This window comes from Vigna unguiculata, chromosome 3 (assembly GCF_037176805.1).
Source record: "Vigna unguiculata cultivar grain cowpea cultivar isolate G323 ecotype 2 chromosome 3, ASM3717680v1, whole genome shotgun sequence".
Classification (NCBI taxonomy): domain Eukaryota; kingdom Viridiplantae; phylum Streptophyta; class Magnoliopsida; order Fabales; family Fabaceae; genus Vigna; species Vigna unguiculata.
The window spans coordinates 70,350,084-70,377,704 of record NC_140794.1 but is presented as its reverse complement, the minus strand read 5'-3'; the positions used below and the strand labels follow the sequence as shown (position 1 = coordinate 70,377,704).

Sequence of the window (27,621 nt, the reverse complement as noted above, 5' to 3'; positions counted from 1 at the left end):
AAAAAACCCATTATAGATTGCATATATCCTATGTTTCAAAAATATATTATGGATTAAATAGTTTCAAAATAAATTATGAATTATATTAATTTAGAAATATATTTTGGATTACATATTCTAAAAATATATTTTAAATTATATGATTTAGAATCTAGAATTATATTTAGAATTACACAATTTAAAAAATATTTTTATATATATAATATATAATATATTTGTGAATTTTGTCTTTCAATCATTTGAAGTATAGGTAATTTAACCTTTCTCCAACATCTTATAGATGTACACGAAGAAACTAAATAATCTGAAGTATAGGTAATCTAATCTTTCTCCATCTTATGGGGTGTACATGAAGAAGGGGAGAAAGAAATAGTTCGAAACGGTGTGTCTTTTTGACAAAATGCTGGACGACAGAGATAATTAAAAGTTAAATAAATTTTTAATTTTTTAAATTTTAGTAAAAATTGTAATTAATTTTTCTTAGACTAATTAAGTTTTTTTATTTTTAAGAATACATAAATTTAATTATTTTAATTAAATTTTATTAAATTTATATGATGTTTTGAACTTATTTTTTAATTAATATTAAAACAAAAATATATTAAATAATATAAACAATGATTTTTCTCTAATATATAGATTAAAATATAGATATAGAAGATGGTAAAAATGTTTGATATAAGAAGGAGAAAAAAATACCAAATATATAGATTGAAATATATGAAGGTGCATTTTTATTTACTGCATTAAAACCGTACGATAAAGTAGAGGTAAAAACGAAAAGTATGGTTTGTATTTGGGTTTGTTTAATATAAAGTCCAAAAGAAAGTGGGCCCCAGGTCCTCAGTTGGGAGGTTCTCAGCCTTTGCAGTTTTGAGAAGGAAAAGGGTAACATTTGTTTAGGATTGGATTGGGAAGGAAAGCAGAGGCAGAGGTTGGGGAGGTGGAAAAAGAAACAAAAGAATAGAAAAAGGTGAGGAAGAAATCGAGGAAAAGGAAAAAGGAAAAGGAAGACGAAAAGCGAAGATTGTAGTTTAGGAGGATTAGGAAGAAGGAATGAGTGCAACAGTGACTCTAACTCTGAACCTATGCCCTAGTTCCTCCATCGTCACCGCCTCTCATCTCTCTCCGCATTGCTATTCCTTCAAGAGCATACCAAACCCTAATATCAATGCCTTCTTCAGCTTCTCCCTCTCTCTCTCTCTGTTTCATCACGGACGCGTCGGTACCTGCAAGAAGCTCGTACCCAAACCATTCCCCTCAAGACGGACGGTATCTCTCTCTCGCCCCATCTTTCACAATTTTATCTATGCAACTTTGTTATCTTATCGCTTCAAAACTTGTTGCTTTTGAATTTTATTGGGAATCCATAACTCAAAGCTAATATTATATCACGCATTAATTCTATTGATTGATAATTCATCGTATCATTGAGTGCCGGCCTTGTAAAATACACACACTTGTCAATTGTATTCTAGTTGCATTTTCATGTACCGGAATATTCTGTGGTGATTAGGTTAGTATTACTAGTATTTTCTCCTTTGTTCTGCTCATGTCAGCTTGATCTTGTATCGTTGCCATTCCTTGTGGCTTGTGGGCAGTTGTTGTTCACTAATTTTTACTACCAGGGACTCTGTTTTTATGTACTCGTATAGTGGCTTTATGGACATATGAATAGAGATCCAGATACAACCAGCCCAAGTTATGAATTGGAGAAGGGGTTGGCCTTATTTGGTTCCGATGAAGAACTGGCAACACAAATTCCAACTCAGGTCCAATCAGTTGTTGAAGGATCTGGGTCAATTCGTGTATCAGAGTTCAAACCTGTTCCTGATGTTGATTATCTGCAGGTTTGTAACCATTTTGATGCACAGCTTATACGGACTCTGAATTAATAATTGTAAAAAGTCAGTGTCAATTTGATCACCTGTTCGTGTAAGGACTTTAACCTAATTATCTTATTTCTTGTTGATACATCATTGAAAAGCTAGAGCTTATCGGTAGTACATTAATAATTGTAAACTAGAGCTTATTTCTTGTTGATACATCATTGTGAAACTTCTTTAATAAATTTGTAATACATTATTCGATGATAGTATAAAAATGCTTTTACAAAGTGGATTTTTCCTCAAGAATATCTAATGTCTTAAGGAGGTTTATAAAGATGTTGTCTTTACTTTTGACATTTCATTTTAACACAGCTGACAAATGTTGTAATCTTTAATTATTGCAACCTCATTTGTCTGCCTGACATTAAATTGTACATTATTTTGAACTAAGATTTCTTTTGGAACAGGAGTTATTGGCCATTCAACAACAAGGACCTAGAGCTATTGGCTTTTTTGGAACACGGAACATGGGATTCATGCACCAGGAACTAATTGAGATTCTTAGCTATGCTATGGTTATAACTGTAAGATGCTGTTATTTTATTAGAGAATATCTTATGTTTGCTTGTAGGACACAATTTTATTCAACATTAGTTATGATTTTTTTTTTTAAAAATGCTTGCGTGTCTCAATTTCACATCCTTCTGTTTCTAGAAAAATCATATATATACATCTGGAGCATCTGGGACTAATGCTGCTGTTATCCGAGGTGCTTTAAGGGCAGAGAAACCAGAGTTGCTTACAGTTATATTACCACAAAGTTTAAGCAAACAGCCTCCCGAGAGTCAGGAGCTATTGTCCAAAGTAAGATTTAGTTTGAAGGTTTTATTATACACTTTCTCAAAGGTTGGAATATAAGTGTTATACACCTTTCAAAGAAAAAAGCTATTTTATCTGCTTTGCTTATTGTTAATTGTGGTAGATTTTTCACTGAACATCTGTCCGCTCTGTCTATAAGATGATGTCTATTTACCCTGTTGTAAAAGGGATTCCTTTTGTAAATCTTTTTTTCTTTCATGCCCTACTCAGAATTTATTTTCCGTTAGAGAGCTAGCTATTTTCTGCTAGTTATAGTTTGTATGATATCATATGGTAGCAAGTGGCATCCTTTTTTCTATGCCAAGGCATACCCTCTCCACTGAGCGACTAATGATATAATTAGTACAAATAAGAGTTTGTGCTTTGGGTTTTAAAATCATACCGCCACATTTTAATACATGACATCATATGAAGTCATCATCTGTTCCACGATATTTAGCCTCTGTTTTCTCCTTTTCCTCCTGTTATTCCTAAGGCCATGTTCTTTCAACAGAAAGTACAGAACCTCTTGGCGACCTTCTATACTGCAGGTTCAAACTGATATTGTCATTTGTTTCTGTGCTGACAAGTTGTGTATCATTAGATGTGTTAGTAATTTATATTGTTTCCTTATGTCATCGGGTTTGTTTTATAAATATGTATATATGCATACTCCCTGAAAAGCATTCATGATTAACTTAGCTTCAATTCTTTTTACCATGCCTGCTGATATCGATTTTGGTATTTTTTTTCTAATATTGCAAAATACTTGTCCATTTTCAAAGCGAAACCCATGTATTCAAATAAATATATTTTTTTGCTGGTGGTGTTCGATATTTTAAATCAAGATGGATTATGGAACATGTCAAGTGTAGTTGGATATTTAGGATCAAATATCATTTTCAAATTTTTAGTTTTTTAAGTATCCAAAATAGAAAAAACCACTTTTGTGTCTATTAGAATGTTCCCTGGTTTTCTAGTGTGACTGAGCGGATTGGTCCAGTTTTTGGGTTACTAATTATTTCAATGATTTTGTTGAATATGCAGGTGAAAAATGTCATAGAAAAGCCCCATAATGATCATCTACCTCTAATAGAAGCCAGCAGGTTTGTAGTAGCTTTATTCTGTCTTACGTTTTTCGGTAATAGGTGCCAGGACTTTGTACTCACAAACCTCTCATCGACTAACATACAAGCCTATCGATGATACCTTGGTAGTATTATTTATGGGTTTGAGTTTAAAGTTTGTGCAAACATCTTTATTATTCATTTTACTGGAAAAAAACCTAAAGAACAAATAATCTAATTAGGAAATTGCATGTTGAAATAAATGGGTGCTACATTGTAAATTGGTTTTAGTGCTGATTTTGGAATTTCTAATGTGACAATTCCCTTTGTACAAAGAATTTAACCCTTGTAAAGTAACCATGTAATATGAGAAAGTAAAAGTTTATGTTGTTGATTTGAAGTAAGGAAGGAGACTCGAATTCTTAACGAACTTTAGATCCACGTTGAAAACAGGATTTCCTTTTTGCTTAATACTCATCTTAACTTCAGAACACTCGAATCTATATAGAAACAATCCATAGCAATGTTGTTTCAAAACTTTTGCTTTTTATCAGAATGTAGAATTTGTCACTTTTGGAGCCAATTTAAGCAAGTCTATCAACAACCACTAGAGAAATAAAATAAAAAAAATTACAGAGGTAAAATAATTTATGCACTTGAACTTTTGAATGTGTCGTCTAATTTTCTCGTAACACCTGTTATTTAATAGGTACTTTTTTTACATGTTAAAAATTAATACATATATCAATTTCAAGGTTCTCCCTAGTTAGCTAATCCAAATTAGGCCTTGGTCAAGCACTAGTGTAAGTTTAGTTTTTGTAAGGCTAATGTGAATTCGATGAATAAGCTAAGTATTGATTGCCAAAATGGCCAACTCTAATTGTTGTTTTAATTTTTTTTCTCACAACTTTTTTATTATTGCAGTAAAATTGGTGCATTATTCTAACTTTCATTTTTTTCACACGCAGGTTATGCAATATGGACATCATTTCACACGTGCAGCAAGTGATTTGTTTTGCTTTCCATGACAGTAGGTTGCTTATGGAAACTTGTCAAGAAGCAAAAAATTTGCGGAAGATTGTGACGCTTTTCTACCTCGATTGACATTTTTATCCATGTCTATACATTATTCTCTTGCACAGGAGTGGGCTGGGAGAGAGTAGTGCTTATTTTTGGTTTGTAATTATTGTTATAACAATCAATGATATTGCCTTAACTTGCTTTTTATATACACCTGTAAAGGTGTTTTAATTGGGAATGGATCCTCTCCCGTTTTTTTCCGAAACGAGAGGTCCAAATCTGAAAATTTAGAACACGGGGTTCTAATAATAAATATCATGCTGATACGAGGTTTCTTATCTATATTTTAAAAAATATATTTTAATATTCTTTCTGACAAAACAGCTTTTGTATGTGTTTTTTGGTGAACCTTCTCGATGATGAGATAGCAATCTGAAAACCAATGTCATCCCTCGTGAGTAGAGATTCTATTTCTTACTCTTGCAACGGATGGCTTAAGAAATTTTCTTCAACCTTTTGCTTTGATGACCTACAAAGTAAATGTTCGAGTAGAACGAATCATACAATGGTTGCAGTGAATTGACCAAAGCCCGGGTCTTCCTCGGAATTCTCAAGCATGTTCTGTTACCAAGTTTGATAGGAACACGAGAGAGTTGTTTCTCGTTTTCGTAAATTTAGCACTTGGTCGAAAAGTCAAGTCGGTGAATAAATTATCTAATCATTGTTGCTCTTGGTCTCCGGTCTCCCAGGACTGTCACTGGCTATGGTATTAGAGAAGACACGCTCATCTTGTGGGAGGAAATGAATGCGACGTGGAAATTGTTGAGCTATCTTTTAGATGACCATGCACAACTGAAGAAAGACATATCTTGACATGCTTTTTCTATAATCCAGATTACCAACATAATTATTGTTTGTATCGCCTACAATCCTATGACTTAGTCCCTTCCCTTTTTAGAGTAGATACCATACTAGACATTTCTTTCAAAAATTTTAACAAGAAATTTACTATAAATCACATATCCCTTCTAGTTGTTGTTAGATAAAAGAAACATTTCACAATTTATATGCAATAGTTCTTACCTGGTAAATGAAAATTTTACCTATTTTTTCCGTAATTTACAAATCAAGAAAATATTTGATCTTGTCAAGATCTATCATCTCAAAAATAGAGTTTTAAATTTTGCGATGTGAGGAGAACAAGATAGGAGAGAGAAACAAAATACACGAAAAAAGAAAATGAGTTATTATTTTATTACTAAAAACAAAGACCAAAGAAGAGGGATGTAGTCAATATTTAACAATTTATTTGCAATAGTTTTTATCTGGAAAATAAAAAGTTCACCTATTTTGATCATAATTTCCAAATCAAGTGAATATTTGATCCTGCCAAGATCTACCATCTCAAAAATAGAGTTTTAAATTTCACAATGTAAGAACAAGATAGAAAGAAACAAAATGTACGAAAGAAGATGAATTATTATTATCACTAAAAACAAAGAACAAATGAGAGTATACATACAAACATATTAACTCATATACATTTAAATTACATTATCTAACATCTACATCCCCTTAAACTTATGGTGGGATTATCAACAACCATAAATTTATTTATTGTTTTCTGATTTTCGCAAAAGAGGATCCCGAAATAAGTTTGGTAAAGATTTCACTACTTGATTCATTGTTGGGATGTATCAATTGAATCTGATGTTTCTGCACGTGATCACGTGAAGGTCTATTTCGAAATGCTTGGACTTGGGGTGCATCACGGGCGGGATCTGAAGCAAGGAGAATTGCACCTAAATGATTAGAATAAACCTTTGGTATTCCACCATTGATATGAAGCTCAACATGAAGAGATTGTGTCCAAAGTATTTCAGTAAAAACATCAGTTACATCTGTATTCAGCCTGGTACTACTACTAGGCCGCTTTTGTTTATGGGAGTGTAAGGAAATAAGATTAGTTCCAAGATAAATGCAGAAACCGGTTGTGAATTTTCTGTCTTCTATATCAGTGGCCCACTTTGCGTCGCTAAAGTCGATGATGGAAAGATCAAAGGATGGTTGAAGGAGTAAACCGTGATGCATTGTACCTGAAAGATATATAAGGATACGTTTGGTTGTCCAATGATGATGTTGAGGAGCATGAACTAGGCTTTAATAACAGAAAAAGATAATTTTGTTCCCATGATGATTAAGTCCTGTAAAGCACCAACAATGGAGTGATGAACAGTTGAGTCATCAACTGTGGATTGTGCATCATGATCAAGATGCAAAGAGGAGATCAAAGGAGTCGGTTGAGCTTTCAAATGTAACATATGTGCTTTCTGTAGAATGTCATTGATATCTGGTTTTGGGTTTAGGGTTTATATATATATATATATATATATATATATATATATATATATATATATATATATATATATATATATATATATATATATATATATATATATATATCGTTACTTATTTAATTTTGAATATTTTAATAATTTAAACGAGGACGGAGATATGACGGAGACGAGTATTATGGCGGGAATATGTACATTTCAATTCCCATACCCAATTGAAAAAATCGAGAATTTTCCGTACCCATACCTATACCCAGACAATGCGAAAATTCTCCGTCAAAACAGAGACGGGTTCAGATAATACTCATGGGGACGAGTTTATTTGTCATCTCTAGTCACTTTCACTTAGACATAAATAAACCATGTATATGCATGCATAACCGTTGACATTAAAATCAATTATCCTTATCCTTTAATATAAACTAGTATTTTGACCCATACAACACACAGGTTTATTGAAATAAAAATTCATTAAATATTTATAAGAATATACTTTATTATATATAAAATAACAAAATTCACGTTATATTTATTTAAAACAATAATAAGTTAAAATAGTGAATAATAAAGATTTATGATAACTTTGTTTATAATAATAATGTATGATTTAATATAAAGAAATATGTTGAGTTTAGAACAAATTGAATAATAAAGTATAGACATGTCCTACATGGTATTGCTTGCAATAATGATCGTGTCTTTAAAATATAGATAAATGATTGAAATAATTGAATAACTTTTATTATTATTATTTTTAATTCTCTTTCAATAGAAAATGAAAAAAATCAACTTAAATTGTTATTGAATAGATATACACACATTTTAAATTGTTATTGAATAGATATACATACATTTTGATGTGAAGTTGTTATTGACATTTATAATTTAAAAATTTTCTACTTAATGAACTTAGTTTCACTATATCAAGTAGAATAACTTAAAATAATATGAAATAATTTGTACATTTTTTCTTTTCCCATAAACAATTATACATAAGTGACTCCATGTGCATCTATGAATATAAGTTCTGAAAGTGATTTATTTTCACTCTTATTTATTGTCATTAAAAAAATATAAATATAGGAAGAGTTGTTTTGAAGCTTAAAGGACAATCCTAAATCAAATCAATTTTTAATATAAATATTTTATCATCAATGTTTTTACTTATAATGATAATAGCAGAAAATAATATGCTCGCTCAAATCTTTCACTTGCAACTTTATTTTATTACGAATATCATTCTTATAATTGGGTGCTTTTAAAGACTATTGTAGGTACATATACTTTCAACTTAATCTAAACAGTTATTGTCATTCAATTATCTGGACACATGTTTTTCATATAGAATTTACTTGAGGGGTGCACATGTGATCGTTCCTAAACCCTACAGAATCTAATATCAAGCAATCATCACCCAACCACATACAAGGTCAATCCCTTTCACGTCTAGGACCAAAGAACAAGTGTGATATATATATATATATATATATATATATATATATATATATATATATATATATATATAATTCATATTCATCAGTCAATTACAACATTTCATTAGGTACCAAAAATCAATTGTATAAATTCATACACGCAAATAGTTATTAACTTCCCTTACCGTGACTGATCAATGCAAATTTCTATAACATCAACCAATCTTCCCAAAGTTCTAGAACAACAACCACTCTTCAACTCATAAATGTTGTATCTACACATAGAAATATCACAAACATAATCAGACCATAATATTATGATCATTGATCAATAGAGACTCAAGAAGAAGATTAAAACCTCACATGCAACTATGAGATAGTCACATGTAGGCCAAATCAAACAGGAAAAATAAGAATAGGCAAAAAACTAGAAGAAGAAGAAATTGATCGATTAGTCTTGATTAGCTGACCACAAAAATCAATCATACAATATCTGATATTAGAAAAGATAAATCGATGGTGAGAAGATTTAGAGAGAAGTGAGAGAATTATGAGAAAAAAGTTTTTAGAGGAATAAAATATTTCTAAATAAGGGAATTCTTTATGAAATTTTTATCTATATTTAAGCTTTTTGTTATTAAAATAATAGTTTCATTTTTTAAAATAATGTCACTCCAAAAATCCAATTTTGTAGGTTCTCACATGATCTGTTTTATTTATTTTTAGAAGTAATTTCTGTATTGTATAATTTAAAAGTAAAAAAATAATTTTCATGTTTATAATTTAGAATTTCTCTTAGATTTTACCATCAACGAATATTTTTAATTTTCAGGTTATACAATTAAAAAATGAAGTAAAAGTGAGAATTTTAATATTCAGAGATACAAAAGAATTTGCTTATGGAGAGTAACCTTATCCGTTGTAGAATACAATCTTTTTTAGGTTAAAATACTTCCTTGGTTGATGTTTTTGTTGAAAAATTTCAAATAAGTTATAAGATTTTTTTTTCAATTAGGTCCATATTTTTTAAAATGTGTAATAATTAGGTTCATTCCGTTAGTATGGTGTTAACGGTGTTAAGGATATGCCACGTGTCATCTCCTAATTTTTTTTTGAATTTTTTATTTTTATTTTTAAATTTTTTTAAATTTTTTAAATTTTTTAAATTATTCATGCCATATGTCATATCAATATTGTGCCACGTGTCAAGTGAGTAAGGTGACACGTGTCAAGTCATTGTTTGAATCTCAATTTGGTCCATATATTTGTTATTTTAATTATATTTCAGTCCATTTTTTTTTAATTTTCAATTTCATCCTCTCCAAATTGAGATCAAATAACTTTTATATAAATTTTATAATGATATTTTTATTAAATATTTTAATAATATTAAGTTTATTTTATATTTTGTTTTAAAATTTTAAAATATTTATTTTAACTTGTTACAAAATTGTTTTAAATAATTTATATACAAATGTTAGAGTTGGTTTAAAAGTAACAATTTTATAAATTTAAATATAAAATTTTAAAACAATTTTGTAAAAAGTTAAAATAAATATATTTAAAAAATGGATTGAAATGTAATAAAAATAACAAATATATACCAAATTGAGATTTAGACAATGATTTGACACGGATCTTGACACTTGGCGCAATATTAACGTGACACGTGGTATGAATATTGTAAAAAAAATTAATTTAAAAAAAAAATCAAAAAAAATGTGAAGCTGATCCTTAACACAGTTAATATCATACTAACAAAATAGACCTAATTGTTACACATTTAAAAAAAATATGAACCTAATTGAGATTAAAATAAATCTTAAAACTATTTGAAATTTAAAAAAAAAAAATGTACCAACAAGAATCTTAACTTTTTTCTTTTTTTTTTTTTTATAATACAAATACGTACAATATTTGTGAGAGGTGCAATGGCGCAGGCAACCAAGGAGCCGTGCAAGAAAGAGGCCTGTGACATTCAAGCTTGCCTCTCCAAGAACAACTTTCTTCCACAAAGGTATGCGCCTTTAACCGAATCTCTCTGTCTCGTGTTTTCTCCTTTCGTTTGATTCTCGGACGTCGAAACCCTTAGGTTTCTTATTTTACCGATGCGTAACCGTGTAATCAAAATCCCACCTGTCTATTCCTTTTTGCTGTGATGGTTTCATAAAATTTCCTCACAGTTATCCAAACAAAGCATCAATTGAAGCGTAGGAGTAAACTAGGAGAACATTTGTATCATGGTCTCACAATAACTACAAGTTGCAATCAGCACCCCTCCGTTAATACTGATTGTTTTGTGGCAAAGCTTACTGAAGAAGAAAAACGAATTAAAGATAAAACGACATTCTTTCTTTGTTTCATTTGGTTAGCATCTTCGTTGTTATTGCAAGTTTTCTCTCTCGTCTACTACTCAACGGGGGAATCAATTCCTTTGTGTGGAGAATTGATTCCTTGCAACCACTCACTTTGTAAAAACTGACTTTCTCATATGTTTAGTGATTCTTCCTCATGGGAATCAATTAGTCGCTAGGAGGAATCAATTCCTTGACCAATTTGAGCTTAGAAGAAATAGTTTTACTTGAAAATTATTTTTTCTTTTATTTAGAATTCATTTTATATTTTAATGTAATTCCTTGAGATAGACATTGCTACAATATAGAGTGTTACATAATTTCATAAGCCTCTAACTCTTTATCTTCATGATGTTTTGCCCTTTTTTCTCCATTAATTCTTTATAAAATTTGCTTTGTTTTTATGAGTTCCTTTTGCTTTTGGGTTTGTCTCTGTCAAGATTCTTTCAACTATTTATGCCCTGATGTGATGTTCAACTCATCCCAATCTTTTGTCAAAATCCCTCTAGTTTTTGGAAATTCTTAGATTTTATTATGAATTGAGTTTAAGTTCAACTCATCCTCACAAAAGAGACTAGTAAGGTGAGATTTGCCCCTACTTATATATTGTAAGTATTGTAAGTTGGTCTTATCTCAGGTCGATGTGAAATCTCTAATGCCCCTCTCACATTGAGGACTAGATATCTCGAACGTGGAACTAAATATTTTTCGGTGGTATGATAGCGGCTCAATAACAGATTATATGATAGGCCCATCAAATCTCATTAGGATCAACTCTAATACCATATTATAAAGTGAGTTGAAGTCTAATCCATCATGAAAAAACCGGCTTATAAGATTAGGTAGGTTTGATCCCTCTTATATACTGTAAATTGACATTATCTCTAGTTCATGTGAGATTTTAAAAAGTATTCCATAGGTTTTTTGTTATGTGACCATTAAATCCATTGATTATTTTCCAATAGCTGTCCAGGCAACATCACATGGAGGTTTAGAAGCCAATTGGACAACCCTTCCCTAAATGCTGCTACTGGAGGAGCATTTATGCACTTTTATGCGTGTCATCTTTCTCAGATGCCAGTTGGCGTGTGGGGACTATGCATTGCCCTTCAAGTCTTTGTTTGTATTGTTGCTTGTCTTACCAAGTTCATTCGTAGTTTGGATGTGACAAATTTTAGGTTGTGGGTTACACATTGTACTAGATGTTCGGTCTCATCTGATTTTCTGGGTATTTAGGGTCATTCTTTTTAGATTTGTGATTTTCTAATAATCTTGTTGGCATGTGCGGTCTATGCACTGAACTGGTATTGTCTTCATTCCACTCCTCATGGAAACCTTGCAAGCCTCTTCATTTTATATTATTTCTTATTCCCTCAATGCTATTATGTTTCTCTTGGTCCCTCTTGGTCGACATTATTGGGTATTGAGTAGTATTGGGCATCTTATCTCCAGTTAGAGTGTGAAACATGATGGCATGGAAAGTCATGCTGTAGCTTCCTTTACTCGTTGTGTTCTCAGGCAAGCCTCACATCCTTTTGGTGTTTGGGTTCTCAGTTATATATTCCTTTTCTCTTAGGAATTAAGTTTATGTTACCTTAGCGATTTTTCTCATTGAGTTGTTCGTAATTTCCAAACAGGTGTTCAGAAATCTAAATTTAAATCGGTAAGGTTATTTGTAATTTGCAAAGTGACAATGCCAAGAATTTTTTTCCTGTTTTTATGACCTTACTTGGATTCATACATCAATCTGGTTGCTTTTGCTACTCAACAGAATAGTTTAACCAAAGGAAAACATTGACATATTGTGGACAACGGTCACATACTGCGTTGTTGAATGCTAATGAATGAACCTTCAAAATCTTGGGGCAATGTTGTACTTACCATTGGATATTTGATAAATTGGATGTCATTCTTTGTTCTCAATAACTGGATTCCTCATTCCATATTATATCCTGAGGATCCCTTTTTGCAACGTTCCTCTATTAGTCCTCCTGTCCTGACTTCGGTTATATTATTCATGCCAAGTGTTTCTTCATGAGTTATAGGTGATGAGAACCTTTGAAGATCACATCAACATAGGACACTCATGTAGAAAATGGTTATCACTATTAATCACTCACTACTCAGGAATTTTTTTCTCCATAACTGTTACCTTCTTTGCAGATACATATTTTTTTTTATGACCTCATGCTCCTTTAATTGATCCAAAATCTTTCCCTTAGGTGTCCCCTTCTCCTCTTCTTGACTTTGTTGTCTCTACTCTTTTCGCCCCAAAGATACAAGATTCGTTTATACTAGCCCCTTATCTTGGTGAATGATGATTTAGGCTTAAAGTATGAGCAACGATCGCCCCATGATCTTGCTATTGACCCAAGTAATTTAGACATTTAGACGCGCCTCTAGTTTCTTCTCGTGCTCTTTCTCACATTCCTCACCCTATTATAACTTGCCCTTCTTTTATTGTTTGTCCCTTCCTATTGTACCTTTAGCTTTGCCTTATTTACATTGCTTTTCCTATTTCATCGACAGTGGCACCAAACAATGTTTGAAGAGAGACAAACCTGAGATGGAAAATATGTGAGAAACAAACTCTATGAGCATCTAGCTAACATATTATCTTGAGATCTTACATTATTTTTTGGTAAGTCCATCCATGTCATTTAGGATGTAAGAACTTAGAATCTCTTTCAATTTTTTATTTTAATGATAGATCTCACTTTGTAATCTTAAGTAATTTTATGTAGGTTCCACAATAAATTAATTTTGTTTCAAGAGAGAATATAACATATGATTTATTATTATTATTATTATTATTATTATTATTATTATGATTATTGAGATCCTAAGAATTCTTGCAGAAAAAAATGTTGTTCGGGATGAAGATCTTATTTCTTCCTTTAATGCTAAAGTCCCTGTAGTAAGTAAGTAATAAATGTTATGATTAATATTCACTGTTAAACGTGTTCTAAGTGGAGGTCAGATTTTTTTCGTATAAATATGTGAGAAACAAAACATAATTAGAGGTCAGATTAAGGAAGCAACATCACTGGTTTCACCTCCCTCCCATGAATCATCCCTAGTTTCAGGGGCAAAATCGGAGGTGACATGCTGGCTGACGTCACATGCATGACATCACGGATGTTAGAGGGCAGCAAGGGGGCCAATAAACAGTGCCACTTTTGCACCCGATTGACAACTTATTCAAATTGATGTTTTACTCAGTTCAAAGCATCGTAATGTGAGAAGCAACGGTTTTTAACTTTTGAGGGAACATCGATTTAGAGTTTCCAGTCTGGAAAAAAAAAACAGCCTTTTAGTGTGTTTGAATACTCATAAGGGACTTCTAACTAAATTTCTGATAAAATTAACGAAACCCTTATAAGCTAACGTCTCAGACTGCAAATAAACCAAGCATAATTTCCAACACATGTACTGCAGTTTATTATTACATTTAACATCTTAAATACTTAGTATACGTAGTTGGGAAGAGCATTGTGTTTTCATTGCATCTAATATCATAAACATTCATTTTGTCAGGTGCCTTAAAGTCATTGAGCTGCTGGATTCCTGCTGTGCCAAATGCAATTATAATTCAACTCACTGCGCTTCCCTCTCCGGACTTTTGAAGCAAAAGCCTAAGGGATATAACGCTACTCAACCCATTCATTAATTGAAGAGTGGTTGAGATGAATGAAAGAAGAAATATAAATTAAAAAACAAAAATGAAGGGCTACTGAATGTTTATTTCTTTTCTTTAATTTCTTTCAAATGTGAGTTATGAACCGTTGACGTCATCGATGTACCTCGGTTACTGTTCTCTTCTTGCATGCGTGGCATGTAATTAAGATATTATAGATTTTAGATGTGTATTTCACAGAAAGCTGTAATCAACAATAAGAGTAGAAGCTAATTCTTAGAATTTGTGGTACCAATCTTTTATATTTTTCAACAGTTTCTATACCAATTTAATATCCAAATGTACTCGGTTCCTTGAGCACGATGCAAACAAACTTTTTTTTTTATTATTTAAGAGACTTTTTAATTAGCATTTATCAGAGAAAATAAGAAAGTGAAATTAATTTCTCCATCAGTTAAAATTAGTGTGAATGCATAATAATAATAATAATTAGGTATAAATATACATTTGGTACCCAAACTTTTTCGGAAAGTTCAATGTGGTACCCGAACTTTATGAATGTTCAATTTGGTACCCCAAGAGGTTCAATTTGGTCATCTCCGTTAAGTTGGAGTTAACACCGTGTTCATACAGGACACGTGTCAAGTCATGAATTTTTTATTTATTTTTTATTTTTTTTCAAAAAATTATTTTTTTTTATTATGTATTTATACCTAATAATTATTACTATTATTATTATTATTTGTAGAAGTCATTTCTTATTAATTTATACATAATTTGGTTTTAAATTTATTTATAAGTTAATCTTAATTTGTAAGAAAATCAATTTTATTTTTTTATCTATGACTGAACAAGTTTTCTTTAAACATACTACCAAATATAGACTATGGTAGTGATACTATACATAGAACTGTCAAAATGGGTAACTCGGTTCGGTTTGACTCATCACGGGTTGATAATTTAGTGAGTCAACTCAGCTCATTTATTAGCGAGCCAAAAAAATTCGAATCCTGTCCGGCCTACCACGGGTTTGTGGGTTAAACGGATTGGTTCACGGGCTCACTTAACTAAAAAAAAATACAATTTTTATTTTCATTCAAAACTAAATTATAATTATAATTAAAATCTAAATAAACTTCAATACATTCTAAATACAACCAAATTCACAAAAATACAAATTATTTATATATTGACTAAAAATAACTAACCTAATCTGATCCAAATGTAAAACCCAACGTATGACCCTTTATTTGCTGGTTGGTGAGCCAACATGGGTTTAACCCGGGTGAGCTGGATCAAAATTCAACTCATTGAAATTTTTAAAAATTTTCAATCCAACCTGTCCGAACCCGTGGTGCGTCAGGTTAGTTTGCGGATTCTAACCCATTTTTACAGCTCTAACTATGCATTAGATATTATAAAACATTGTTTTGTACGAAACATCTGTCGAGCAAGCTGAAGAGTGAACAAGTGAATTGAAAAATTAGGGTTTCATTTTACTTTACTAATTAATGAGAGGTAAAATGATCATTTTAGAAAGTTAGGAAGGTGTATTAAAAAAAGATGGGATGCACGAAGTTGGAGCAGTTAGACAATATTTGATTGAACTTAAAAGTTGGGAATCGAAGTTTTAACATTTTTAAATTTTAATGACGGATAAATTTAACTAGATAAAAGAAAAATAAAATAATTTAGCCCAGCGGCGATTTTTTGATCGTGCGAAAACACTTTTCACATTGAAGAAAATATGGCGCCGAAAAAGAACAAGGTGAAGGCAAAGGCACAATCCGGCCCGAAGCTTCAAATTTCGGCCGAAAATGAGAACCGCCTCCGCCGCCTCTTGCTCAACTCGGCCCGGCCCAACTCTGCGGCTGTCACTGCCACTGCCACCGCAACCGCAACCGCAACCGCGACCGCGACCGCGACGGAGGGTACTCTAACCAAGGCCCAGAAGGCAAAGAAGCTCAAAGCCGTTTACGACAAGCTCTCTTGCGAAGGTTTCACCAATCGTCAAATCGAGCTCGCTCTCTCTGCTCTCAGGGTACACTGCTCGCAATCCATTCCACTCATCTTGAGCATAGAACTATGGAATTTCAATTTTTCGTCAACATTTAAATTCATTTTCGTTTCATTGTAATTTGTAGGAAGCTGCTACGTTTGAATCAGCTCTTGATTGGTTATGCTTGAATTTGCCGGGGAATGAACTTCCGCTCAAGTTTTCTACTGGAACATACAATTATAGCGAAGGTATATAGTAATTCCTTTTATTATATAATATTGTTGATTTCATCCATTTTTTGGACTTTTGGGCAGTGATAATATAATTGTTATGCCTTGTTAGGGGGTTCTGTTGGTGTTATATCAAATCAACCGAACAATTCTACTCCAGCCGTGGATCCATCTATCACAACTAAAGAAGATGCTCCAGAATCACCACTTTTAATCAAGAGACAGTGGAAGGATGATACATTAGATTCTTGTCTACCATCTCAGGCAGATTGGATCAGACAATATGTGGAGCTACAGGAAGAGGTAATTTGAGTCCGTACATCACTGCATGTGAATGCTTTATGCATTTCCTCCAACGACCTCTAATAGACTACGATACAACCTCTGGATGAGAGAAAGCTTGAGAAGCCAAAGTTGAAACACTTTACAACCTGAGTCTTCTAAATCTTTTATCTCAGTCCATATCAAAGAAAAAAAATGATAAACCACATACATTTTATATTTCGACTTAAGAAACCTCTTTCTCATCAACTCAAATCCAGCGAAACCACTATAAACAAAGTCCCAAGCTAATTTGATCAAGAAGACATTATTCTCCACCAAAATATTTGTCACGTGCAGACCAATTCATAGTCACCAGCCCTTGCCATTGAATGTTCGCGGTCCAAATGAAATTCCTAATCCATTTCTCAATTTCATGCATTAACTTGAGAGGCCATTTATACACCTAGAAGCTGTAAGAGAGTATTCCAACAATAACTGAATTAACCAATTTGTATATAGGATACATTGTCAGTACTCATGGATGATGTACGTAATCTAATCTATGAAGCATTAATATTTATATGATAATAATAATTTATAATTTTTTATTTTCACAATATATTAGGAATGGGGTTTTAATTTGGATTTGACACAATTGCAATTATATGTTTATTATATTTTAGGAATTTTTATGCATTTTAAAATATGTATTTGTCACATATCATTTCCTGTCATTTTCAAAATAAGCATATCTCCTTATCAATACACATCATATAGTGAGACTTCTCTTAGGTCCTACTTAATTTCCTTGAGAGAGAAAGAAAATAAGATTTTCATTGCCTCGACTCTAGTTTCTTCTACCGTTTCTCTATCTTAATGGATAAAATTTGAGAGAAGACATATCTGTAAGAATGAGAGACCCTGTTTCACGTTACTGGATAAAACCCCTGAAAAACTGCTATTCCCTTGAAACGGGTTAGTTTCAGAAACTGGTCCGTTTAGTCTTCAATTATTTATTTGTGCACTCTATTTTTCATGTCAAGTGTTTGGTTCTATTAGGTGTTTGTCTTTTGGTGCAAAGGGAGAGCCTTAATAATGTGGTGTTTGCAGGATGAATCCGAGACTTGGGAGGATGACATATTTATGGGAAATAGTGCCACAAAAAAGGTATTTCTCTCTTTCTTGAAGATTAACAATGCCTAAACATTTTAGATGTTCATTCCAAGCTCAACCCCATTTCCAATGCTTAGTATCCCCTCTGGTCCTTTTTGTAATAGAAATGTTGAGTGTATTATTTTTGGTCCTAATTAGTAGATCCATTTTTCTGATGTTTTAATTGGTAAATTCCTTTTGTACTATTATTTTATTGTAAAGTCTATCTAGCGAGACAGTCACTCATTCTCTCTGCAAGTTGATTTATTCATTCTTAAATGACAATTTTTGGAGTGGCCTTTTGCATGAGGGACACCAAAATGATACTTTCTCATTGATGGGAAAAAATGAGACTTGGAATCAAGTATGATTAACTTAAAACACATTTGGATTGTTGGAAGTCCCCATTGGATAGGGATAAGGTGATTTCATAGAATATAAGTGGGTACAAATCTCACCTTACAAGCCGGTTTTTGTTGGGTTGAGTTAGGCTTAAAGTCCACTTCTTAAACTTCTCTATAACATTGAAAATAGTTTATGATCAAGTTAAAAAAAAATCAGGAAAGTTTATACAAGAGAACTTTTGCAAATTAGGTTGTGCATAAACTAGTTTTAACTTATGGGGAAATTAATTAAATTTTCTTTTTATTTCTCTCCTAGAAGTCCATGTGAAATTTGTCCAAACATACCCTTAGTGACATGTATAAGCCATCATTTAAGTCATCTAATTCTATGGGTATTTATTAGAGATCCCACATTGACTATAAGACTAAATTATAATATATAAATAGAGTGCAATCCTTATTTTAAAAGCTGGTTTTGTGAATCGAGTTAGGCATAAATTTAATTACTAAGATGCTATTAGAGCCATTTGGAGAATATTTTAGTCAAGTTCATTGGGACTATTGTTCCACTTGTTATTGAGCTCCTATTAGGCCACCAACGAAGATCTTATTCCATGCTCAAGATGTTCATTCCTTGGCATGAAAGAATGTGTTGGAGATCCTATATTGACTTCAAATAAGGATAAATTATAATATAAATGGGGTGCAATTCTTACTAGCAAAATTTTCTGGGTAGTATGATATGCTGATAATCTTATGGGTCTCATCTTCATAAGAGGATGGAGAGTTCGATATTTTCATATTGTTTGGTTCCTATTAACTGTGGAATGATGGAATAACATTGTTTATTCAATTATGATGAGTTACAAGCTTAATCTATGTCTTTTGTCTTGATAGATTTATGAACCTAGGCCTTATGATGTTATTGCGAAGGAGTATCTTGCTGCAAGATTGGAGGCTACAAAAGCCAAGGAAGAAGGAAAAAAAAAACGCCAGGAGCAGGCAGGCCATATCATCCGTAAACTGAAGCAAGAGTTGGCTGCTCTAGGTTAGTTTGAATTTCATTTTGTATTTCAATATTATTTTGTGAACTATAATTGTCTCATTTGATTGTCATTTATCAGGATTATCAGATGACAGTTTGTCCTTAGAACATGGTCATGAAATCAGTTCTAACTTCAAATCTGAGAGAGCATCCACAGGTCATGAGCCTGTTGATTGCTTTAAAGAAAAAACTCCATGTGACACTGAAGGATTGGCTTCTGACAAAACAGCTGTTGATGGAAGTGATCTGGAGAGCCATAGCATGGTAGAGCATCTTGTTAAGTCTGGTTCACCAGTTGTACTTGCTGAAAAAAATTCTGCTCAAGGGGAGGTTGGAGACGTGGAGCTCGGTGGTTTGTTCTTGGAAGATGATTCATCTAGTGAAATGTTACCTCCTGATATTGTGAAAGTACATAAGCAAGAAAAAATTAGAAGACTATCTGAGAAAAATTTGGATAAACTAGAAGGCATTTGGAAGAAGGTAATTTTTGTCCTGCATTTGAGGTTTCTTGATAAATGAATTTAATGCTGTTCATGTCTTCCTGTTGCTCAAAATAACTTTATGCTTCTCCAAAGTTTGAGGAAATGCAATGATTGTATATGTTGAGAGAGGGAGGGGAAGAATTCACGGATGGATAATTGTTTCAAATCAAGTAGATATATTAATCAAGGTGGATGGGATATTTTCATGTTATTTACCTTTATGCATGTGTGTGTGTGTGTGTATATATATATATATATATATATATATAATTTTTTCTCAGATATATTAATCAAGTTGTTGAATATAGAGAAAATAGGATTTGAGATTAATCTCCCTTGTGTAGAAAATACACATAGGGACTGTATTTATAATAAAGAAAATATGGACTAAGCTCAAAATACATATGAAGACTAATAACAGTAGAAACAGAAAATAAGATATTAATGATATCTTAACACAAGTAAAATGCCACCAGACCTTACATGAAAATTTAAAACTCTTGATTTTGTATATGATTAGGTATTTGGCTTTTGGTGAAAATAAAAGTGTGGTTTCACTGAGATTTATGACTAGGAACTCTGCAGCTTTGCTCCATAGATTTTCTCTTATGCTTAGGAAGATTCCTTAATCCTTACCCTTCCTTTCTTTGTGTTTTTTTTTTTTTTTTATAATTTACATATTGATAGGGGGACCCTCAAAAGATTCCAAAGGCTGTTCTTCATCAACTATGCCAGAAATCAGGGTGGGAGGCTCCAAAGTTCGATAAAATTGTTAGTAGAGGGAAGAGTTTCTCCTATACTGTAAGTATATTGCGTAAAGCCAGTGGGAGGGGCAAAAATCGAAAAGCTGGGGGCTTGGTCACACTTCAGTTGCCGGATCAGAATGAAACTGTTGAATCTGCTGAGGTGAGTCATCCTTAAGCTTGTCAACTCCATCCTTCTGTAGTTATAGAAGATTTTTTTGGGTACTTAAGTGGCATCAGAACTTATTTTGTTGGGCAACTTTTTCTTTTTTGCTATTTTCTGGTATGAAGTATAGGCTGTGTGTAGGTAATATTTTAGAGAGCTAAGTAGATTGAATTCTATACTTTTAATATATATATACACACACACACATGCATATACATATATATATATATATATATATATATATATATATATATATATATATATATATATATATATATATGCATATACATATACATACATATACATATATGTATGTATATGTACATGCATATACATATATGTACATATATATACATATATATATATATATATGCATATACATATACATACATATACATACATATATATATACATATATGTATATGCATGTACATATACATACATATATGTATATGCATGTATATGTATATATATATGTATATGTATATATATATATATGTATATATATATGTATATGTATATATATATATGTATGTATGTTTGTCAGAATTGTTGATTAATGTATTTTAGGAAAGGTTAAATTTTATTTTGTATACTGTTGATTATTTGTTATTAATGCTAGGATTGTGTTTCTAGAATAAATCCCATAATTATTGGGATTTGTCTCCTTAGGATTAGCTGATTGATATTTCCATAATAGCCACAAACTTGTGTACATATAGGTCCAATGACCTAATTATTTTGTATGAGAAATAAAATATTCTATTTTCTAAATCTGAGAAATCCTCATCTTACAAGTCGGTTTTATGAAGTTGAGTTAGGTTTAAAGTTCACTTTTTAACATGGTATCAGAGGCAGGTTAGAACCTATCCTAGTGAGATTTCTTGGACATATTATTCCACCCGCTATCGGACCACCCATTAATGTCTAGTTCCATGCACGAGATGTCTATACCTCGGTGTGAGGGGGTGTGTTGGAAGTTCCACATTAACTAGAGACAAGGCAATTCACAATATATAAGTGGGTGCAATCCTTACCTTGCAAGCCAGTTTTGTGAGGTTGAGTTAGGCTTAAAGTCCACTTCTTAACAGTGTTAGATATATTAGATATCTTATATTAGATATCTTATATCTTATCTTTTATTCTTTTGTTTATTCGTTATTATTTCTTTTCTATCATTATTTGTAATTTAGACTTAAGTCCATAATTTCTTTCTTATAAATACAGTACCCTATGTGTATTTTCTACACAAGGGAAATTAATCCCATATATATATATATATATATATATGTGAAGGTTTGCTATTTTACTTACATCAAGAGGATTAGCAGAATAAAGTAAACTGGTACAAGTTTCAATTAAAGATTAAAATTGATTTATCATCAAATGTTCTAAGGCAATTCTAATAGCAAGAATCAAAACCAAAGGAGAATAGACAAAAATGATCTCTAATTAATAAATTCAAAGACCAACTTGTAAATTACATGATATGTTAGTATCCTTTTTAAAGTTTCTAAAGAAATTAACCCAAGAGATTTAGCGTTCCATGAGGAAGACAATGAAAAACATAATGAAAAAGGAAAAGTAAAACAATAAGGATGAGAGAGTGTTTTTTGATGAATGAATGAATGATTGAAGCTTGCCAATGGTCTCCTTTTATAATGTTTTGGATGGACCTCAACTGCAGTTCTATTGAAGATCCAGGAGTACTAGTTTCAATAGCTAATCTAGGTTCTGTTGCTATAAATATTTGCTTAGAGATTTTGTGCATGTTCTGTGCAGTGATTTTAGGTAAACTATCTACCAAGTCTCTAAATTGTGTTTTTCTTTGTTACTCTCATCTTTGGAAAGGATATCATTGTTTAAGCACTCACCCTTGTTGTCATTGATGATGTTACTTTCACTGTGTCTACACTATTCTTCCCTCCCACTGTTGACCATGATTGACCTCTGAACATTTCACCTATTATTATCTTAACCCCTTTTGTTGTTGCTCTACCACTATTCATCACTTATACAGTTGTGAATTCCCTCAGCAACTATGCTAACTGACCCCTCCCTCCCAACATTATCTGTTGCTCCAAATTCCCCTCAACTATTGCCACATGCATAGGAGATTCTCATTGTGCTCCACAAGGGCAGTTAGTCCTCTCTCAATCCTAATTCTTATATTTAGCAGTTCTTGTTGGGAGTTGGCTACTTTAGAAGAAATGGTTGATTTACTAGGAAATGATACTTGGAGACTTGCCCCTTACCTCTATACAAGATTGCAGTTTGTTTTCGCTGGGTGTTTTCTGTCAAAACTTGTCTAGAGATGGTAAAATAGGTTTATTCACAGCTTGCTCGGTGGCTAAGGGCTACACTTAGATTTTTGGTCGTGACAATAGGGACACTTATTTCTGTTGGGTTAGGAATAAACTTAAATTGGTTGTAATTAATGAATTAGCCATTGGAGTTTTATGAGTAGTTAATGTATTAGTCCTTGGAGACTTATTGATAGTTAATGGGTTAGTCATTTATAGCTATTTTTATCTGTTTTGAATGCAACGGTAAAGAAATATGAGTCTATAAATTGTATTGTTCATTGTATGAAAAATAACAAGAGGCGAATCAAGTTTTTTCACAATAGAAAGAGTTGTTGTCTACAATTTCCTTGTGCCAATAATAACTTTGGTGTCTTTGTTTTTTGCTATTGCTACTATTTGTGATTGATCCCCTCAGCAATGAAATACAAAGTAGTTCTTAAAGATGATTTCTTATGTGGTGAATTGTAAAAATAAGTGTACATGACTCAACCTTTAAGATTTATTTATTTTGGTGACTATTTACTTGTTTGTTGTCTTTGTAGCTCTTTGTATGGTCTAAAGTACCCCCCTTGTGTTTGGTTCAATTGTTTCATCTTTGTTATGCTTTAGTTTGGTTTGACTGAATATTAGACCTATCACTTTGTGTTTTCTTTTTATTCTCCATCTGGCCTGTGCATTTATTTTTTGATTTATGCTGATGACATTGTCATTACTAGTTGTTGAAAATAAAGAAGATAGGGATTGAGATTAATCTCCCTTGTGTATAAACCACACATAGGGTAATCTATTTATAATAGAGAGAGGTACAAGTAAAAAGAGTAACTGAAAATAAAAAGATTAAATAGAAGATATTGTTTGATATTGTGGTTATCAATATCTAACAATATCTTAATAATATCAAACTATATCTAACACTCCCCCTCAAGCTGGAGCATACAAATCGTATGTGCCAAGCTTGTTACAAATATAATCAATTCTAGGCCCCCGTAAAGACTTCGTAAAAATATCTGCTAACTGATCACTTGAGTTAACAAATTCAGTCTTGATGTCTCCAGACATAACCTTTTCCCGAACGAAATGACAATCAATCTCAATGTGTTTAGTCCTCTCATGAAAGACAGGATTAGAGCTAATATGAAGGGCAGCCTGATTGTCACATACAAGTGTCATTTGAGTAATATCTCCAAATTGTAACTCTTGAAGCAATTGCTTGAGCCAAACAAGTTCACAGGCAGCTGAGGCCATAGCTCTATATTCTGCTTCTGCACTAGATCTTGCTACAACACTCTGTTTCTTACTTTTCCACGAGATCAAGTTACCACCAATGGAGACACAATACCCAGATGTAGATCTTCTATCAGAAGGAGATCCTGCCCAATCAGCATCTGAATAGCAAACAACTCTTGTATGGTTATTAGAACCATATAACAATCCTTTTCCAGGAGATTTTTTAATATACTTCAAGATGCGAATGACTGCATTCCAATGATCTTCACATGGAGAATTAAGAAATTGGCTTACCACACTGACTGCAAAGGAAATGTCAGGACGAGTAACGGTAAGATAATTCAATTTCCCAACCAATCGTCTATACTGCTCAGGATCAGATATAGGCTCCCCCTGATTTGGTAGAAGTTTAGTATTGGGATCCATGGGTGTATCAACAGACTTTGAACTCATCAATCCAGTTTCCTCCAGAATATCCATGGCATACTTTCTTTGAGATATAACAATACCATCATTGGACTGTGCCACCTCAATACCCAAGAAATATCTGAGTTTGCCAAGATCTTTGGTCTGAAAATGGTGACAGATATGTTGTTTCAACTGAGAGATGCCATGGTTGTTACTCCCTGTAAGAACGATGTCATCAACATATACTATCAAGTAAACACATCCAGCACTCGAGTGTTGATAAAAAACAGAATGATCTGTTTCACACCGAGTCATACCAAATTGTTGAACAACATTGCTAAACTTTCCAAACCAGGCCCTAGGAGATTGTTTTAGGCCATATAGTGATTTGCGAAGACGACATACCATCCCAGAAGACTCCCCCTGAGCAACAAACCCAGGAGGTTGCTCCATATAAATTTCCTCTTGCAAATCACCATTGAGGAAAGCATTCTTAACATCCAGTTGATAAAGAGGTCATTGTTTAAGAGCGGCCATGGCGATAAATAAACGAACAGAAGCCATCTTTGCCACGGGGGAAAAAGTATCTCCATAATCCAACCCAAAAATTTGAGTATAACCTTTGGCTACAAGACGAGCTTTGAGGCGATCAATAATACCATCAGGTCCAACTTTGATAGCAAACACCCACCTGCAACCAACAACAGATTTCCCAGACGGCAACGGGACCAGTTCCCAAGTTCCATTATTATGAAGAGCACTTAATTCATCTGCCATGGCCTGACGCCAACCAGGATGGGCTAAAGCGTCACGGACAGTTTTTGGAATGGTCACAGAAGAAAGAGAGGAAAGACATGTATAAAAAGGTAATGACAAGCGATGATAACTCAAAGCAATATAATGGGGAGAGGGATTACGGGTAGAACGCATACCTTTTCGGAGGGCAATGGGAAGGTCAGACTCAGGTGTCAGAGCCGGAGGAGACAAAGTAGTTGGCACTGGAGTGGAGTCACATGGTGGTGGTTGTGATCGATTACGGCGACTATAAACCTGAAGAGGTGGTGGAGGAGCAGGTGACTGTGGAGCAGGAACCGAGGGTGAAGAAGACACAGTAAGAGGGTCACAAACAATAGGAACGTTAAAGGTATTAGAAGAGTTGTCAGGATTGGATGGAGTCAGAGGTGAAGATTGACTCTTAAAATAAAGGGAGAACTCATTAAAGGTGACATCTGCAGACACAAAATAACGGTTAAGAAAAGGAGAAAAACATTTGTATCCTCTTTGTGATCTTGTAAACCCTAAGAAAACACACTTATGTGATCTAGGAGAAAGCTTGTCAAGACCAGGACTAAAATTATGAACAAAACATGTAGACCCGAAAACTCTTAAAGGTAAGGGATGAAGAGGTTCATGAGGGAATAAAATGGAGTGAGGTATGTTATTCTTTAAAACCGAAGAAGGCATACGATTAATGAGATAACAGGCAGTAAGAATGGCATCACCCCAGAAATGTTCAGGAACCTCGCCATGAATTAAAAGAGTGCGAGTGGTTTCCATAAGATGTCTATTTTTACGTTCAGCTACACCATTTTGTTGAGGGGTATAAGCACAAGAAGTTTGATGCAGAATGCCGTGAGAAACCATAAATTGTTTGAAAGAATGAGAAAGATATTCACGGCCATTATCACTACGCAAAACTCTAATAGAAACACCGAACTGAGTTTTAATTTCATTAAAAAAAGATTGAAAGATATGAAATAATTTCGAACGATGTTTCATTAGAAATAACCAAGTGCATCTGGAGTAATCATCAATGAAAGTAACAAAGTATTGAAAACCTAAAGTAGACTTAACGCGGCTAGGACCCCAAATGTCAGAGTGAACCAAGGCAAAAGGGGACGAAGCATCACGTGTGACACTACGAGGAAAAGAAGTACGAGTATGCTTGCCTAATTGACACGACTCACAATCCAAACGAGACAACTTGGACAAGGCAGGGACAAGCTGTTGTAACTTGGCAAGGCTTGGATGACCAAACTGAGCATGAATAAGAGAGGGAGACTCCATAACTGCACCAATGTGTGTAGAGGGACGAAGATGATAAAGACCATGAGACTCATATCCTGTGCCAATCACCTGTTTCGAACTCCGATCCTGTAAACAGACAGAATTGTTGGTAAAAGAAACAACACAATCAAGAGAATGAGTTAGGCGACTGATGGACAACAGGTTAAAAGGAGACCCAGGGACATAAAGAACATTATCAATGGTTAAAGAAGGAAAAAGTTTAACAGTGCCAACACCATGAGATGAGACTCTAGAACCATCAGCGAGTGTAACAGAAGGTAAAGGATTAGTAGAGGATAAAGAAGAGAACAAAGATTTGTTACCCGTAATATGATCAGTGGCTCCTGAATCAAAAACCCAAGGACCAGGAGAAGAAGATTGAGTCAGACCAACAAAAGATGTACTTGTGTGAGCAACAGATGCAGTGGAACTAGAAAACTGTTGATCCTTATACCATTTGAGAAATTTGTTGTACATAACAAGTATATCGGATGAAACAGAAGAGAGTTCAGAACGGAAAGAGGCAGCGGAAGACGCCATAGAGGAACTGGAAGACACGCGGCTTCGAATGGCGCGTGAGGGATGATCAAAACTGTATGGTCGCCGGTCGGAACTAACACTCCGGCGACGACAACG

The 27,621-nt window shown here is 33.1% G+C and overlaps 3 protein-coding genes across 7 annotated transcripts in view; all 3 read left to right on the top strand.

Annotated features, from left to right (window-relative positions):
• Window positions 1-889: 889 nt before the first annotated feature.
• On the top strand, window positions 890-4,981 carry LOC114179854 (uncharacterized). Its single transcript, XM_028066334.2, has 6 exons — window positions 890-1,272; window positions 1,656-1,850; window positions 2,297-2,413; window positions 2,544-2,693; window positions 3,735-3,793; window positions 4,723-4,981. The coding sequence occupies exons 1-6, from the start codon at window positions 1,057-1,059 to the stop codon at window positions 4,856-4,858; spliced, it is 873 nt and encodes a 290-aa protein (XP_027922135.1). The 5' UTR covers window positions 890-1,056; the 3' UTR covers window positions 4,859-4,981.
• Window positions 4,982-10,443: 5,462 nt separating this feature from the next.
• Window positions 10,444-14,864, top strand: LOC114176790 (Cox19 family protein (CHCH motif)). 2 transcript variants are annotated; one of them, XM_028061950.2, is made up of 3 exons: window positions 10,466-10,578; window positions 13,445-13,492; window positions 14,453-14,864. In XM_028061950.2, the coding sequence occupies exons 1-3, from the start codon at window positions 10,493-10,495 to the stop codon at window positions 14,583-14,585; spliced, it is 267 nt and encodes an 88-aa protein (XP_027917751.1). In that variant the 5' UTR covers window positions 10,466-10,492; the 3' UTR covers window positions 14,586-14,864. The 2 variants fall into 2 exon arrangements, with proteins under 2 accessions (XP_027917752.1, XP_027917751.1); XM_028061951.2 differs by lacking the exon at window positions 13,445-13,492 and having other exon boundaries at window positions 10,444-10,578.
• A 1,378-nt stretch (window positions 14,865-16,242) lies between these two features.
• The window catches only part of LOC114177199 (RNA helicase family protein), a 47,130-nt gene continuing 35,751 nt past the window's right edge, over window positions 16,243-27,621 (top strand). For 2 of the 4 annotated variants that reach the window (XM_028062457.2, XM_028062456.2), the window contains exons 1-7: window positions 16,245-16,593; window positions 16,697-16,799; window positions 16,894-17,084; window positions 18,156-18,212; window positions 19,439-19,589; window positions 19,666-20,066; window positions 20,756-20,974. In XM_028062457.2, coding sequence (XP_027918258.2) covers window positions 16,300-16,593; window positions 16,697-16,799; window positions 16,894-17,084; window positions 18,156-18,212; window positions 19,439-19,589; window positions 19,666-20,066; window positions 20,756-20,974 — 1,416 coding nt within the window. In that variant the 5' untranslated portion in view covers window positions 16,245-16,299. Of the gene's footprint in view, window positions 16,594-16,696; window positions 16,800-16,893; window positions 17,085-18,155; window positions 18,213-19,436; window positions 19,590-19,665; window positions 20,067-20,755; window positions 20,975-27,621 lie in introns of those variants that run through there. The other 2 variants (XM_085671059.1, XM_085671058.1) reach the window with 2 other exon arrangements.